Here is an 18,162-nt window from a genome sequence, read left to right on the forward strand (position 1 = left end):
GTAAAATGCTAATATATGGAACTGTTGGTTGTAGCTGTGTTGGTCTAAGGACATAGAGAAGGTTCTTTGGATAAATGTGATATCTTTTATTAGGCCACCTAAACACTCAAAAGCTTGCAAAGAACAATTTTTCCAACTATTTAGCTGGTCTAGTAAAAGATATTATATTTATCCAAAGAACCTTGACTGCAATATATGGAACTGTTTATTTTCATAATACAATATAGAGTTGAATTGCTCTTTTGGCTACACATTCATTGACATGACACTTGCATGAATCTGTAAATGTAGCAATACTGGATTTGGCCGCTAGTGTGTGCTAATGTACTCCAGTTTTAGAAGTTTTGCCATATTTTTACAAAACAGGTGTCAGTGCCTGATGTTACTTTTGTAGTGTTTCCCTCAAAGTAGCATCTTTTTACAGAAAAATCCAATCCTTTGCGTGAGTTTTGGAGCCCCTGGACTTAGATGTTACACTTTTTTTCAGTTTTATTATATTGTTTATAGATTCTTGCATTCCCCCTCATAATGTCTGGCCACTTTCCAGTAGTGCATTAAGCCATGTGACTAACTGCCATCATATTTGTTCTCTCTTTCTCTCCCCTGGTGGAGAGGTATATACAGTAGCGCATACACATTATTTTTATATTTAAAAAGGCTGGTCAAAGAAATTTATCTTGCACTCAGAAGAGAAGGCAGTGAGGTTAGTGAGGGGCCTTAGCTTTGGTGGGGCAGACCCTCTGACTATTATGTCTTCTGCACAGATGAGCTTTACTTTTATTTACACAGAATCATAGAAAATGATGGTTGGAAGGGACTTCAGGAGGTCATCTAGTCCAGTCCCCTGCTCAAAGTAGGACCATCCCCAACTAGACCATCCCAGCTAAAGCTTTGTCTAGCTGCGTTTTGAAAACCTCCCAGGGTGGAGATTCCACCACCTCTCTGGGTAACATGTTCCAGTGTTTTACTACCCTCCTAGTAGGAACATTTTTCTTCGTAACTAACCTAAACTTCCCTTGCTGCAACTTGACTGTTCTCTTGTGGCAGAGGAGTGCACGTGTTGAGCACTGTCTTCATCAGTCTTTTGGATATATTGAGTCGTGAAGGACTGAGACTTTGAGCTTGATTCAATAATCTGTAAAACCCCAGTGGAAGAAGCAGAGGACAGATTTGATGCAGCCACTTTGTCACTGTGAGATAAAGCATAGTGGGCAAGATTGGCCTGTGGTCTGATCCAGTGTGTCATCTCTTTTATTTCCTAATGATGTGCCTATATTACTGAAGAGTTATACTGCACAGATCTTTATCAGCTGGAATTCCTTGCCAATTGCTCAGCTAAACTGCATTGCTGTAACCTAGCTTAGGGGTGCTAAAAATGTGAAAAAGAGAAGCCTAGTCATAGTTATTCAAATTTGTGGAAAAGCTTCAAGCAGAAGACAAAATAAAAACAGACTTTGAATTTCTCCAGGAACAAAGCCTTTTATCCTAGGATCCTACAAGCCCCTTGTCCCACTTTGCAACCCTACTAGAAGAACAAATTCTTAAAGCGATCTTTCTAGAACCACCCATCCTAGCCTTTAAACAAGCACTGAATCTCACCAATCTCATCACCAGAAGAAAACTCCCTATGGCCCAAACCACACCAAATGGGTGCAGACCATGCTAGGGCAAGAAATGTAAACCTACACATGTCCACCAGTCCCACAATAACTACACCCCACAACAGAGCCATCACCGTTCCTGGATCTTACATCTGCACTTCCAGAAATGTAATATATCTCATCCAGTGCACTAAATGCCCTGATGGAAAATATGTAGAAGAAACCAAACAACAACTGCGTTCCAGAATGAACACACACCAAAAATACATCAAAGACAAAAATATCCAATTATCTGTGGGGGCACACTTCTCACAAGACAATCATTCCCTCTGCAATCTCTCAGTTCTGATCCTCAAAGGGAACTTTCAAAACACCTCTCATAGATGAGCCTATGAACTTCACTTCATAAATCTACTGGATACAAAAAATCATGGACTTAATATAAACATTGGATTTATGACACATTATAACCTGCCTGACATCTAATTCACCAGGTAACCTGCCTGAAGCTGACCCTTTACATTCCTCCACACATCTCCCTCCCTTTTCCCTCCGCCCACTGTATCTCTACCCATTGTCTTCCAAACTTCCACTTACGTACATTTTCACAGACTTCCTGTTACACTTTAGCTTCTTTTCTACTTTGGAGAACTCATAACAGCTGCAATCTCCCTATGTCTGACCAAGGGTCTTTTTGCCCAAAAGCTTGCAAAGAACTTTTTTCCAACTATTTTACTTAGTCTAATAAAAGATATCACATCTACCCAAAGAAAGTTGTCTGCCTATGTCCTTAGACCAACATGGCTACAACCAATAACACTTGTCCCACTTTAAGTGCTTGTGAAGCATCCAAGATAATGCTTTGTCCTAGGACAATTGTGCCTAATTTAAGTTTACTGCCATTCAAGCTGTATGCACAAATGACTGCCCTGGGTCTGTTTTGGTACATATCAAAGCCTGAGACATTCAGGCCTGAGATAAACCTGACATCCGTTTTTACCCACAGACCTATTCTGTTTCTCTGTAGAATTTCTCTAAGCAGCAGCTGTGGTTTACTACTACTGGGTGAGAGGGCTCCTAGGGTAAGATCTATCAGCATCAATATAGTTTAAAGCAGGGGCAAGCACTTATTTTGGCTGGAGGCCACTTAATGAGCTTTGGTGAGCTGTAGTGGGCCACAAGGGTAGCCCCAGCACTTGACGGATGCTCCACCCCCTGGGCGCCATCTTGGGATCGGAAGTCCGGCCCCTATCCCCTGATCTTTGCCACTGGATCTCTCTCCCCTTTCCCCCTAGAAATATTCCTTTTTTTCTTTTTTTTTGAGGGGGAGGGACAGGGGGTTGCCATCTTGGAACCAGAAAAAAACCCAAATCATATACTGAAAGTAAAACACCTACTATAACATATTTTAATTTTATTACAGAAAATATTTTTGTCATAATTTGTTTTTGTATAGTGTATATAGAGATGATTGTGTAATAACTAAAAGATAAAGTCCTACTCTTTTATATTGCGTGTGGGGAAGTGTGGCTGGTGGTAGGGGGTGTGTATAGTGGGGTGTGTGGTGGGAAGTGTGGTGGGGTTTGTGGGGTGATGTAGCTGTGTGTGTGTGAGGCAATAGGGTATGCTGGGGGGATTTGTGTGTATATGTGGGGGAGTAGTGGGGGCAGTGTGTGAGCTTGTGGGGTGTGAGGAAGGGTGAGGGGGTATGGGGACACCCCCGCACACTCCCCCCCATGGTGCAGAACCCCATGGCTGTGCTGCAGCAGTAGCAGCAGGTGGGTGCCCTTGGGGCACTTCTGCCCGGTATAGGTCCTGCCACTGGTTGTATGTGACTCTGGCCAGCACTTCACATGGTGGTGAGGAGTGCAGACAGGTTGACCCATCTCTATTGCACGGGGCTCCCCACTATGCATGTGCAGCTCCCACACTTGCATACCACTGGGGGAAACCCCAAATGATGGAGCCAGTTGCCTTCACCTCTCCCTGCTGTGCAGGTCCAGCGACTCTGCCAGAAGTGGAGGGGAGCCACAGCCCCCATTTCCCTGCAGAGTCCTGGGACCTGCATGGCTGGGGGCAGGGAAGGCAGCTGGCTCCATTGTGCAGGGCTTCCCCTGGTGGCACGTGAGTGCAGGAGCTGCATGTGTACCGTGGGGAGCCCCACGTGATAAAGGTGGGTTGGCCTGGCTGCGCTCCTAGCCCCCATATGCAGTGCTGGCTGGAGCTGTACACTGCCAGTGACAGCCCCTGCATAAGGCATAAGCACCCTGAGGGTCCCTGCCAGCTGCTGCCATGAGGAGGGGGGAGTGCATGGGGGTCCCCATACCCTCCCACCTTCCCTTGCACCCACACCTGCTCCTGCCACCCCACTGGACTCTGCACTGCTGCCAGCACCAGCCCCATGCTCTGTGCTGTTGCCCAGCAGCATCTCCCCTCCCACTTGCCCCCGCTGCCGTTGCTTCCCTACCTGGTGCCTGGAACAAGCAGAACACCGGGAAAGCTGAGCAGGTCCTCTGGTGGCTACAGCAGTGGCAGCAGCAGTACTGCCTGGAAGCTGCATGCTGGCTGGGCCGGCCCTTTCCGTGCACAAGGGTGGGAGCGAGGTACAATAGCGTATGTTTGGGGTGGGCATATGTGGGCGCCTTGCTCCCACCCTCATGGGCGGAAGGGTTGGGCAGGGTACAATTAGTTGGTGGGCACCTACGGGCTGGATGAAATTGCTTGGTGAGCTGGATCTGGCTCATGGGCTGTATTTTGCCCACCCATGGTTTCACTTGGCCTGCAGTGCACCCTCACTTTATATTAATTTTGTCTGTCTCAACATTCATCACACTGTACTGCAATGTATACAATTCATTTATTATGCCAAGGGCCTATCTACACCATGCCAGTGGATGCAAGGAGTGCCACATGCACCTGCTTGCTCTTGCTCTGTGTACCACATCTTGAAAAAAAAGTCATGTAGCTATTATCAGAGCAGTGCTGGGTGTGAGGAAGACTTGAGACTGGCCCAGGGTGCACCCTGAGGGCACGTTTGAACATGGCTGTTTAGGACCCCTGTTTAGGTGGCCAAGAGCTACATTTCTCAGTGTCTTATAGCAACACTGCACCAGTTTGTGAAATGAAAACAGGCTCTCCAGCTGAAAGCAGAGAGCTGGAACAATTGTAGGTTCGGGCAGAGTCCAAGTTTGGCTAGAACACCAGAGCCAATGCATACTTCTGTGAGCAGTGCCATGAGCACTGTATGTCTGTACTTTTTTGCATGAGGAAATTTGTCATGTTCTACCTCAGGTCACTTGTGGCTTTTCCTCTCCTTCACATACGGTGTGAAAATTTATAATGACCTGCCAGATAGAAACTGCAGGACCAGAAATCCCAAATTCCTAGCCAAGGAGACTTCCTTGAGCTTTACCAAACTCAGACCTGTGAAAATGATCCTTTGCCTAGTGAACTTTTTCCCAAACCTGAGAAAGTCACACTCAGATTCAGCACGCTTACGGTGACATGCCATTCCTTTCCTGATTGTCCAAGTACCAAAAATGCCACTTACACCTAGATAGGAATTCTGTTCCTGGATGCGTACTTCCTTTGTAGATGTGCAGGGGTTTCTGCAGTGCCCAAAAGCATAGTCAACCAAAACCCATGACTAACAGGATTTGGGCTGTAAATAGATGTTGCCCTTGTGCTGCCATAAAGTTTTGCCCTCACGGACACACACCCTGGTGTTGGCACCCAGGGCCAATTGCTCCACAAGATTGGGCCCCTAAAGCCTCAGGGTCCTGACCCTGCTGGTTGTGCCAGGACACATCCCAGCACAGCTGATCCCACTCCAAAGACAACATCTGTTTATAGCCACAGCTGAAAAAATGGAAGGGATTGGGGAGATGGACTCTTCCCATCTTTTTCCCCTAGTCACTGAGTGGCTAGGGCACTTGTCCTGCAAACCAAAGGACCTGACATCTAGCTCCCCACTCCTCCCCTAGAAGGGGTTTGAACTTTCCCAGAACAGCACCCTAACCACCACATCACAAGCCAGGCAATAACCAGCCCCTGCTCCAGTGCTCCTTCTGAAGCTAAGCCACTTCCCTTTAATAGTCATTGGAAATATAAGATGGAGGGCAGGGTAGGGGAATCAAGGGCTCCCTTTTCACTAGCATTGCTGCCACCTCATTGAGCTACCTTTTCTCCCACTCATGACTGTCCAAAGGGCAAGTTTAAAAAGGAGTGCAAGAGGATTGACAGTATAATGGTTGACTTGTGGTACAGTGGTCAGAATAGTGCACTAAGAAGTTAGAGACCCCAAAGTTAAACTCTTAAGTGATAGGACCTGTGGTGTTTACACATGCTTTGTTGGCTGCTGGATGGCATCAAAAGCCTTCCGTTTCTTGCAGAACTGGCGTTATTTTGCTGGCAGAAGGAAGGGATCTGCCTGCACAGGAGAGCTGCAAACATAGACGCACACACTTCTACCCGCAGGATGCTGTAGCATAGGTGAGACCTGGCTTAATGCCTCTATATATATTTACTGTTGACAACAGTGTAGGCTTCAATCCATCTGTAATATACAGCCTTGCCCTTCCTAACAGCAGCTGCTAATGTGACTTGTATATGATGGTCATTGTGACAGTAAGTCTAATACAGGTTAGAGCAGTGACAGTATATGCTGTGCTGTCATAGCAGGACTTCATGTTTTGAATGTGAAATGTTTAGAAACAAATGACAGGTATCTTCCTGGGATGCAAATTATAGCTTTAGGGGTTTCTCTCTCAATACATATTTCCAAAATTTGCAAGCCACATTTGGTTCAGTGTCTTAAACTGATAATAAATTGTAAGGCTGTCAGACTTATCAGGCTCAAGAACCAATTCAGCATCAGTGTAAGGCAAGAGTAGCATCTGCTGATCATACCACTCCTTACAGCTTTCTGCAGGCATTTTGATGCGACTCTTCCAGACAGCTGATTCTGCTGAAATTTCTTGACTGTGATAATCAGTCATCCAAAGGAATCACAGGAATTTTATGTTACATGGTGCAATGATGGTGAGGATTAGCCACTTAAAAAATGACCCAGAGCAGCATGATCCACCACCCGGGAACAGCCAAACAGCAAAATTCTTCCTTTCAGCCCCAATATTTATTGACTCCTATACACTGAAATGACCACTGTATTGCAAATTAAATTTTTTATTTTCTTATTCTGCCAACTAAAATGGGCAAACACCTGTCACTTACATCTCGATTGAAATAAAATCACCAGTAGCAGAAAGAAGCATTCTTTTATTCTCTAAACCACACCTATGAACACAGCACAAATTCTAATATCAATACATACAAGCTGTTTCCTGGTGAGCTTCACTGCAAATTTCCATTAGTTCCTTTTAAAAATTACATATTAGGTATTTATATATGCTTGTATTAAGCTTTGCATAATCTACCAGGCAGTAAGTCACTTTAAGAAGCCAGTTAGGAAACAAAGTAAAAAGCCCCCATGAAACTTAAAGTTATACACAGCTCTAATGGCCAAGTTTTAAATTATTTACAGTCTCTCTATACTTTAGGTTCCTGATTCAAAGAATTAGTGCATTTCATGATTTTCTTTCAAACTATTTAATGCAAGGATTAGGCTTCTTTTACAACTCTCTGCTACCTTTCAAAGTAGTTTTTAGGAAATGAGCATGCTAACAAGCAATACCTTAAATATAATTAGGGGTGAGAGACATAACCGAAGAGGAACAAATACCTGTCTCATTTGTTGTACTACTTATTTTATGTGCTCCTCAACATATTGTTTAGAAACAGCAGCAATTGAAGAGGGGGAAAATAATTAGCTGCACAAAATAGATCTGGCATCCAGAACACTTCATCTCACTTAAACATTTCTCAATATTCCAGCTCTTCCGCTCTTCCCCTGCTTCCCTGCCCCTTTTGTTTAAAACATAAGCTGTGGGCAAAAATCAGTTTCGGGAAATTACTGGAGTATGAGGAATTAACAGAATTAAAAAAACAAAACCCCCAACCCTACATTCTATAAAGTGTGCTTTAAGAGCACATGGTGTGTGGTTGTGCAAATGATTCTTGTAGGGTATGAGGCAAGCCTATTCTTGGGACTCTGGCCATCAGGAAACAGAAAGATTTTGCATATTTGAGAGAAGGCTGAACAAATTCTACTGGTTTTGTGGTTGATGAGTGCATGCAGGTATTGTGGCACCTGAGGGATTCCTGCAAAGTGGAATAGGTAGAATATGTTCATTTCTTTTAAATAGCCTTTAAAAACAGACTGGGAAGGGAAGTCTGGGAGTCAGGTCCCCAAAAACTCTTTAAAATAAGGTAGATTATTTAGTACATTCCAGGTAACAAAAAAAAAAAAAAAAAATTACAGTAAACATTCAGTATCTGGAATGCATATATAAATTTACAAGTACCATTACATTACATTTACATGGCTGTTCAGGACAGTCCTTTTTTCCAGAATAAGCATAAAAAAGTTACAAGCTGGTTCACAATAACTTTAGGTACAATGTTATTAAAATACATTGATGTTAATCATAAAAATATTTTACTATGTACAGGTACACTGTAGAAACCTCATCAATAAGAATATACCCATTTTATGAAGCCTTAAACAAATATTTAGGCAGATTGGCCCTTTTCATAGTGCAGTTTTACCTGTTTTGGTCTTCACACCACAAAGCTGTACTGGAGTCACAGTACTATACCTAGTGCTTCACTAGAATGCTTACACTTTCTACAACTGCTAGAAAGCACTTCATTAAGAAGAACCACTTTTAATTCCACTGTGTTTTTTGTTAAATCCTGCTCCAAGTAATTCAGGGCACTCTGTCCGTCCTTGTGCGATCTGGTTGCACTTCCAAATCAGGCTATAATTAATTTCATCAGTTATCACACTATCTTGCTTGTAGTCAGGATAATTAGCAACAAACTCCCTCATCCATCGGGCAACTGTCATTAACTCTCCTGAAATAGAAGTCATATTTTAGACATCTGATATTCTTCTTTTAGCATCTACTTAAGTACATTATACTCACAAATATTTCTAGTTCCATATTTACACACACATACAAAGTCTTGTACAGGTGCAGTGTCATGAAAGCTAAGGCCCAGAAGCACAAGTGTGAACCTTGTTTCAGACTTAGACAAAGGGTGAGTCCCATCAGACCCAACTATAAACAGGCAACTGGTCTTTCACATGTGGTTAGTCAAGAGTGGCTGGAGATACTTCTCCTTTTTTGTGCTATGACTACAGAACCTGGCTTGTCTTAACATCAGCCCTGTAGGACACAAACTCCTGTACAACCACTCCTGTAGGATGTTTGACCGGACTCATGCCTTCATTTTGAGGTTTAGTGTTAGACCAGTAATTCTCAACCAGAGTATTGCCAGGTCCTTTGAAAGGTGCTGCTAGTGGATAAAAGCCAACGCAACAAATAAAAAAAATTGCTGAACAAATTATGCTTTGAGATTTACCAAAGGAGCAAGAGCATCTACCAGCAGTATTAAAGTTAATGGTGGAAAGAATGTTATAATGCAGTGGTGCTCAACCTTTCCCCCACAGTGGGCCAGGCTGGTATACAGAAAGAATGGGTGTTACATGTGGCCCTGATTTGTCACCGAGGGTGGCTGCAGTGGCCATGGGGAGTGGGGTGAGGAACAGTGCGGCCTCAACTGGGTCGCACAGAGGGAAAAGGGTCTGGTCTGACCCCAAAATATCTGTGTGGAGGGAAGGGGGCATGGCAATTTGGCAACAGGGGAGGGTGACAGTATTGATGGCCACTGCTTCCTTACCACCGAATTTCTTGACCCATGGGCCAAATGCTATGGTTGTGCAGGTTGCATTTGGCTCATGGACCAGAGGTTAAGCACCCCTGTTATAAATGCAATTTTTTTACAAAATTATTTCCTTGCTAAAGGCATTTTCAAAAATTGGGGAGGGACTCAATAAGCCTTTTCTTGGTGTGTGAAATCATGGATTCAGAAACTGATTTGGTAACTTATGCATTAAAAGATTCATCTTCTATAAAACTGAAAACCAGTCCCTAACCTTATTACCCAAGATAATATGCAGCCAAACTGGTATACTGTGGTGTTTGCATAAGCAGTTTCCCTGTAGTTAAGGCTTTTTGTTTGTATCCAATTTTGAATGAAGTATATAACCTTCACATTTGCATTGCGCCTCATATGTACTGTACAAACAATAAGCATGCAACATAATTACACAGCAGATGTTAACATGCTTAAAAGGAATTATATAATGAAGAAGTAAAAATTGGGATTAAAAAACCAGACCAAACCAAAAACAAAACACCCTGCAACGCCCCATAGGACTCCAAACCCAGGCGCTCACTTTCAGCCATATGTTTCAATAGGTGCAAAAAGTAACAGCATCTATATGAGGTAGGTACAGTAATTACAGTCAGAAAGCAGCTGAGAGGCTTGTTTCTCACATGGTGGGGGAAAAGGAAATGTCAAGGTCTAGTTTCTTCTGTACCCAACCAAGTGTTAGTCATACCAGAGGCTCTCTTCTTTATTAACTTCAGGTAGTTTAGAATGGTGCATCTTGTGTCCACATCCACTTCCATGTTTTCAAGGTAAGAGTTCAGAACAGGGATTAAACCAGGAAAGACCCCTTCCTGCATAAAATAACACATGGTCAAAATTAACAAGTTGGGTTACTTTGTGAATAAGAAAAACTAGTTCAGGATTCCAAATTTAAGCTGCCACCACCTTCCCATTGATGATAGTATCTATGCTCATTAAGATGTACTCTTCTGCATCTGTGTCTGTCCCATTCTGAGCTGGGCCACATCCATCCACAACAGCATTTCCACCTAATCAAGGGAAGAAGGGAAAGAAAAACCAATTAGTTGTGTGCATTTCCTGAATTGGTCTTCAAGAAGTCTGAAAGCAGCAAGCTCAGTACCTTTACAAATATCTTTTCTGAAATAAAACATCCCCTGTCGGACAGCATCTCGTTTCTGGGCTACCTTCATATTTTCATCAACCTAGTTATGAGAAAAATCCCAAAAGTTATTTATTCGATTCCAGAAAACAGGGACTGCCTATCAGAGGTCTTTGGACTTTGAAGCTAGGATTTCTAGATACAATTTTGTTAATTCCTCTAAGATGAACTAAGTTCCACTGGAAACAATGGGTTTTATTTCATTTCTCAAAGGTTAAACATGCTTCACAGAATCAAACAGCTTCTCTCTACTGAAGTGTAGCACCATTGTCAATAAATGGGAAAATACTGATATGAATAATTGGTAATTATCTTAGAGTCAACCTGTACATAACTATTAACCATAAGTTTAACCAGAGGAGCAGCTATTCACCATGTCCTATATCCTGTCAAGTAAACGTCCTTATTTACATGTAAATAAATATGGTATTGTTGTAGGGATGCACCAATAGAGATTATTGAGGCCAATACCAACAGCTGATTTTTAAGGAGGCATATTGGCTGATACTGATCCGATTTCCGATACACAGCTCTTAAGCTTGAAGACCTGTGTCCAGCTGGTAAGTCTGGTGTGGTGGAAGGGGAGGTAGGGATGGAAGGGGTGTAGATCAAGGCCCCTGCGATGAGGGAGGGAGTGAGGCTGAGGCTGGGGAAGATGGTGCCTAGTCAGGGTGGGGAGAGGTGCGGGACAGAGCTGCAAGCGGCTTGTCCAGGGAGCAGGAGGGGGTGTGTGCTCCCCAGATCTGTGCAGTGAGAGGTAGATATACGAAGCTGGTGATATTCAGAGCTAGAGATATTCAGAGCTGAATATCACCCCACCCCCCCCGGGGTAGCCCTCTTCCAGCCCAGCCCAGCCCAGCCCAGCCCAGCCCAGGCCAGCCCCACCCCACTGGGAAGAGCTTGGCACAGCCCCGGCCCCAGCTTGCCCCATGCAGATTCAGGGTCACATGCACCCCGCGCGCCCCCCCCCCCGATGAGTGGCAGGAGCAATGGCTGGAGATGCCAGACGAGCAGGCAAGCACTGGATGAGCTGCGCACAGTAGCAGGAAGTGACCCCTCCCCCCAACATACTGCATCTCTGTCCCATGCCCACTCCACCCTGGCTGGGCTCTCCCTACAACTGCCCTGGCCCCAGCCCCACACCTTCCCTCACCACAGGGGCCTTGATCTTTCCCCCGACACCCCTTCCACGTCCCCTCCCACCACACAAGACTTACTAACTGCAAGCAGCTCTCCATGCTGCCAGCTTGACTCCTCAATGCCCAAATGCTGCACTGCGTGCATGCACCAACATTTATTGGACAAACTATTAGCCGCATCGGGCTGATTTCCAATACAGAAATTTTTCTTTATATTGGTGCCGAGCCGATATTGGGCTGTTGTATTGCTGCACCTCTATGTTGTTGCAATACAAGACATGAAGGACTAGAATGGGAATTTTTTTTAAAAAGTAAAAAGATGCTCCTTTTTTAAACCAGATTTAACCAGAAGGCAGTCATAGTACAGCTATTACAAATAGTTTTCTTCAAGCTTGCAGGAAACTCAGTGCATCCCAAAATACACTTTCAAAAATAGGGACTTTTACCAATTTAGTGAGGATACAATCATATATTTAATATAATCCCAAGTGACCTGTATGTTTTAGGCAGAAGAAAAATAGAAGTTTAGGTCAAAGATTTTAAAATCTGAGCCTTCAATGAGCTCTGTAGCAATGCCAGCAAGCAACTGTAAAAACTGTATTCAAATTATTTAATTAGTAATTTTGTTGGGAGTAAACAGAATATCACTTTCAAACAACTAACATTGTCTTTGGAGAAAGGGAGAGGATTTACTGCATGATGTTTGCTCTTTTATTTTTCAACAGCATGCAAAAGTGTTAATGAAGTTACAAAAACACCTGTCTTTAGTCTTACTTAAAAATATCAGAAATATCCATTCTCTTAATCATTTTCTAGTATCCTATAATAAAGTTATTTATACTCTTTAGACTATTTTGAACAATTAAAAGCATTCTTAAATTAAACAAGTGTAACTTACGAGGCTGAAGAGGCAGCATTAGTGAGCAAATAGCCCCATAAAACCTTATGGTAAGCGACAAAAGCAGGTTTACTAACAGCCATGTAATTCTCTGATGAAGCCTGCTCGGCAGATATAAGCGACCTAATTTTTGACTGGGTCTAGGTTCACTATGTACTTGACCCAATTTTAACTGGCTTTCACTAACAAAAGTAATGAGCTAGAATTTAAAGGCACTTCACATAACGAGCATTTTACGTACCTGCTTATTTATGTTCATTCCTACCTGCAGACCACAGATGTGGTACTGGATAATCCTCAGTGAAGACATTTCTGTTGCTTACTTTTAAAATATAAAAACCATCAGACTCCAAAAAGTATTTAGCTTTTTAAAGTTGCTGCTGTTATTATTGTTGTTAGAACTGCTAAAGAATTAACACCAGCAATAGGATTCATAGATTGTAGAGTCAGAAGGGACCCCTAAGGATCATCGCGTCTGACCCCCTGCACAGGATACTATCAGTGATATTGTGGGCAAGGCTGGTAGCACTCATATTCAAGTTGTGCAAAGCTTCCCATTATTACATGCTCTTCTCAATTGTCTGTCAGTGTTTAGACTGAGTTCTCCTTGCCGAGTGCCTGCTTAAGGCTGCTATTTTCAAAATCTTAAGCCAAAATTGTTCATCCATTTCCAAAAGTGAGATTAGGAAAAATACATTTTGCCATGCCAATTTGAATGAAGCAGTCACAGTTGCAGCTGGAGTCAGAGATGTGCTTTAAAAAGTTGCAGAAGAATACTAAGTATTATCTTGTAGGTGGGGGTAACTGAAACAGGTGCCAAACATCTGAAACTGGGGACCCCAAATTAATGGATTCTTCTACCAAAATTTCTGTGGTTCCCAATCCATAAGACAGGTATACCATTACCCCTCAGCTCACAGGGGTGTTAAGAGGCATTCAAGCTATGTGCGTGCTTTTCCAGAGAAGGGTTTGAATACTGTTCAGTAAATAAGGAATGGAGTCATACTGATCAATAATAAAAACAATATTGAATAGCTGCTCATTAAGGGAGCATCATCCATCCTGCATCCTAAAAAAGGCAGGAGTCCTTGGAGCAGGGGAGCAAAGTCAGGTTGCATAAGCAACCACAATTCTGGCATTTCCAAACTTTTGGGTCCTGAAGTCTACAACCACAATAGAGTTTTTTTTTAAAGTAGCTTGTATGTGTGAGGAAACATTTCTACATAGTGCATTTCTACAAGATGATATCTGCAGCATGATTCTGATCTTTCATCAAGACACAGGAGAAGATGAGACAGACCAGAGGTCAGTGGAACTGAGTAAAACGGCAGAAATTATAAATTGTAGGGCTGTGTGAAACAGGTCTGTTTAAATTCAGTTTCGGATTTGGCCATTTCGGAGGACAGCGATTGGTTTTAGTGTTTCAGATCACTGATCTGCTTCGTTTTGGCTGAATCTCCTGCGAATCTGTTTCGAATGGGCTGCAAGGGAAATTTTGCACAGCCCTACTCAGCTGGGCAGGCGAGGAGACTCCTGCATGGATCTCTGATCCCTGTCACGCTGGGTCCCGGGGGCAGGGAAGCAGCGCAGACAGGTGAGCAAGTCTGCTGGTTCCTGCTGTGCAACACTGCTCCGCAGGGAGCAGAAATCTGCGCTGGGGTCTTCTCCTCACTGCTGCCCACCCTGTGCTACCCCGGTGATGTGGGGCTGCATGAGGCGGGCAGCGGCGGGGAGGAGACCCTGGCACAGATCTCTGTTCCCTGTGGAGCTGGGACACACGGCAGGGATTCCCCACCCCCAGTTCGATTCCCCTGCTCTCTGATCATTCCCCAGCTCTTCCCAGGGGGTGCAGGCCCCCAGATCTGCGGGCTGGGTTTCAGCAGGCTGCCACTGCAGGCTGGGACCAGTGGCAGCACTGCAGTCTTCCTGGTGCTTGGCGCAGGCTGCGTCAAGCAGCTGCTGCTGGCCTCGGCCTGCAGCGGCTGCCTGCTGAAATCCTGCATGCAGATCGGGGGCCTGCGCCCCCTGGGAAGTGCTGAGGGAAGTGATCAGAGCTAAGGAATCAAACTGGGAGCTACATGTCAATATCAGAGCAGTTGTTCCCCCACTCCTCTTAGTTTTTGTTTCCCTGCAAGCCCAGGTCCGAAACGTTTCAGAGCCTTCCTATTCGTTTCAGAGCCTTCCGTTTTGATTTGGATTCGGTTTTGGGTGCTGAAACAGCCCAAAATACCTCTGAAATGAAACTGCTACCAAAATTTTTCACAGCCCTAATAAACTGGTCTTACATAACAAATCTTTACAGTTAATAGGGTGCACTGTGTAAACTGTTATGATGGTAGTGAGGCCTCAATGTGCAAGATGTTCTAGATGCATGTTGTGAGAGTCCTTGCTCTGGGACAAGGATTGCAGTACTGTTTACAATCCAAGCAAGGGTGTTAATAATATGCATTTAATTTCTTTATGTAAATAATTAATGGCAAGGTGGCATAAGGATATTTTCTGTGAGAGTCTGCAGTGCTGAAATAAGCCTTGGACTTGTCTACTGGACTTGTGAAACACACTAAGATGTGCAGGTACTTATGTGGGTTGCTGCAGAAGTGAGCCTTTAAGAAAAAGCAGATGTGCACAGGACTAGTGTAGTTTGGCATCCTGTGGAAAAATTTACATCTACATTTACGATAAATTTATCGTAGGAGATGCCTAACTTGTATGACAGAAGATTAGTTAAACATTCTCCTGATCTGACCCACAGGGCCAGGAGATGTGAAAGGTGTTCAGTGGCAGGGGGCTTGGCCTGTGCTATAGCCAGAAGCTTCACCAATGCTGCATCATAAGCCAGGCAGTGGGGAGATGTGGCAGCAGCAATGGCTGAGTCCTAGCACTAGCCTGTGGGTCCCAGTGCCTGCCTGCTTTGGACCCATGCCAGGTCATTCTGGCCCACTGCTGCAAAAAACACTGCCAACTACTGATTTAATGTTTAGAAAGACCATCTCAAGTTTCAAAATTCATGCAATGGCTTTCACTCTTACCTTCGATAAAGGGATGAGAAAATCCAGTTTATATGACAGAATCACTCTGGTTAGCAATACTACAAACACAACATATGCAGAATTTTCAAAGTCTGTTAACTGAACCTAGACAACAAAGGATCAGAGTCAGTGGAATGCTGACAAACAGAAAAAATAAAATCACTGAATATCAAGTTGAAACAGCTTGGATCATATTTTCAAAGGACTTGCAAGAACACGTGTGCTCAGCATGCAGAAATATATGCAAGGCCCACATACTCAGACCTTTAACATAAGAAATCAGGTGCATGCTTCTTCAAACAAGTTTCTGCAAATTCAGCCCTCTAAATGAAACCAAAAAGTTACATGTTTGAAGGGCCACCTTATCATACAAAGAGCCTTCCAAGAAGGCTCAGAGCAGCTTACGGTTAAAAAAAAAAAGAGAGAAAAAGGATTATAGAACAGGGGGAGAGGAAGGGAGAAGAGGGGAAACAAATGTCAGATCTATTATACCATTCAGTTAAAAAAAAACAAACACCAAAACAACACAACATGACAAAGGTGGCAATGACATAAAGACTTGTTTAGTACAGATAAAACCTCAGAAGAAAGGTGATGGAAATTCAGAGTATGAAGGCTTCATTTAGAGCTGGTTTAAACAAATAGATCCAACTTCTCCCTCCCTGTTCCTATTAGTGTCACTGGCTATGTTCCAATAGCGCATCTGATTAAACACTATTGTCTACTTTCTCTCAGAAGACTAGCAATCCCCAGGAGAGAAATTATACCATAAGTACTAAGGTTTTAACACTGAATAGCACAATGTCTAGTACTTTTCCATTTATGATGGAATATGTCATTGAGCATACTTATTTCTTACCTCCATGGGCCTGAATTCTACTCTCCAGCCAATATCTGAATTCGGAGGAGGTGGTTTAAATCTCATTGTCTGCCAATTTGTGGACTGAATATTCTGCAAGGTACAAGATATTATGTTACAGACAATACATTAATTTCTATGAAGCATATGCAAGGGGGAAGAAGGGGAGGGAGGGAGGGAGAATATTTGCTGACTCCTCAAAAATAATTATATTCATGTTAAAGATGGAATATGAAATAACTTGGCTGGTCCTACTCAAACGCAGAAGAGTAACCACTTACTCATCTAAAAAGGACAGTATGTCACACTCACCAAGATTCCAATTATAGGAATACACATGAGGAGGTTTGGTTTTACTCCAGTGTTTTCTCTTGTTTTCATTGCAGTTTCTAATGCTGTTTATATTTTAGAAGTCCTAAAATAGAAGCCCTCACTTCTCTTGATTGAAAAACAAAATGTTTTAGAACGTAAAAGAAAAAAGCAGCATGCTTGCAGCTTCAAAGTAAAGTTCTTCACAGTGCACAGCTTTTCAGGGTGTTTTAAATGGGCTATTCCCAGTTTCTGCCTGTACGCCTTCCTTTTGTCAATATTATTAGTTATTACACACCACACAGCACTATGATTAAGCACTAAATATGGGGTAGGCAGTTATGACTATTCAATCATTAAATTACTATTAAAAGATACAACCTCAAAATGGTCAGACTCATTTGCATCATCCAGATGTATTTTCTCTTCAAACAAAGTCAATGGGTCTCGAATAAACAAGTGAGCAATGTGCTGTGCCAAAAGATGATCAATTCCTATAAAATAAAAAGTCTCAAGATCAAATTTACCATCAGAGATATTAAAGTGGAATTTATAAAATAGCCAAGTTACTTAGTAAGCAAGGGTGAAAACATGACTGTTCAAGGCTTCCTCAACCCTACATATCCTACCTGAAGTAAATGATCAGCATTAAAAAAAAGTAACATGATTGCAGAAAGGATGATACTAGTTGCTAATCGGAGGCATTTATTAAGGATGAGTACAGCTGTCATTTTTCCATCTCGGTCCCCTCTGTTGCCTTTGACAAATGTTAGTATGTCACTAAATCAGCTGCTTGACCTGAAGCAACAGGCACTTTTATCACTGCGGACCAAGGATCTTACTTGTCACTAGACCACCCATTTGCTTTCTCCATAGGAGTCCTATTAAGAGTGCAACAAACTAGAAGTCAAAGAAGCATTACAAGACTAAACAGTCTCATAGTCAGTACACGTACCTTCTTTTACTAGGTGTTCATAGATTTCTTTGTCAATGGTCAAATCAATGTCATTGTATTTTTCACCGCATTCAGAAAGGTAACTGTCTATGGAATCGTATCTGGATTTACTGATTCTATAACGATTGTTCTTCAGTGGCTACAATTAAAAAAAAAAATAATACTTTAGCAGCTAGTAAGCAATAATGCCTTAGTTTGTGAAATTATATTATTGCCCCAAACATGGTTAATGCTTTAACAAAAGCCACACAAGGGCTGGGCTATATTGATCTCCCACCAGCTGGCAGGGTCTCTCTCAGGGCTCTTCTGCCACCTCTTTTCTTGCTGTAGTTGGAGGGGGTGGGAGGGAAGGGAGGGAGGACAAATTTAAGGATGATCCCCCCACCTAATAATTA

The 18,162-nt window shown here is 43.0% G+C and overlaps 1 protein-coding gene across 8 annotated transcripts in view; it reads right to left on the reverse strand.

The window, feature by feature from the left end:
* Positions 1-6,858: 6,858 nt before the first annotated feature.
* GCLC (glutamate-cysteine ligase catalytic subunit) overlaps positions 6,859-18,162 on the reverse strand; it is a 55,717-nt gene continuing 44,413 nt past the window's right edge. For 7 of the 8 annotated variants that reach the window (XM_059730397.1, XM_059730392.1, XM_059730387.1 and 4 more), the window contains 8 exons: positions 17,768-17,906; positions 17,194-17,306; positions 16,504-16,596; positions 15,645-15,749; positions 10,540-10,621; positions 10,344-10,447; positions 10,129-10,249; positions 6,859-8,576 (listed from right to left, as the gene is read on the reverse strand). In XM_059730397.1, coding sequence (XP_059586380.1) covers positions 8,371-8,576; positions 10,129-10,249; positions 10,344-10,447; positions 10,540-10,621; positions 15,645-15,749; positions 16,504-16,596; positions 17,194-17,306; positions 17,768-17,906 — 963 coding nt within the window. In that variant the 3' untranslated portion in view covers positions 6,859-8,370. Of the gene's footprint in view, positions 8,577-10,063; positions 10,250-10,343; positions 10,448-10,539; positions 10,622-15,644; positions 15,750-16,503; positions 16,597-17,193; positions 17,307-17,767; positions 17,907-18,162 lie in introns of all 8 variants that reach the window. The other variant, XM_059730417.1, reaches the window with a different exon arrangement.

Source organism: Alligator mississippiensis, chromosome 1, assembly GCF_030867095.1.
Source record: "Alligator mississippiensis isolate rAllMis1 chromosome 1, rAllMis1, whole genome shotgun sequence".
Classification (NCBI taxonomy): Eukaryota; Metazoa; Chordata; order Crocodylia; family Alligatoridae; genus Alligator; species Alligator mississippiensis.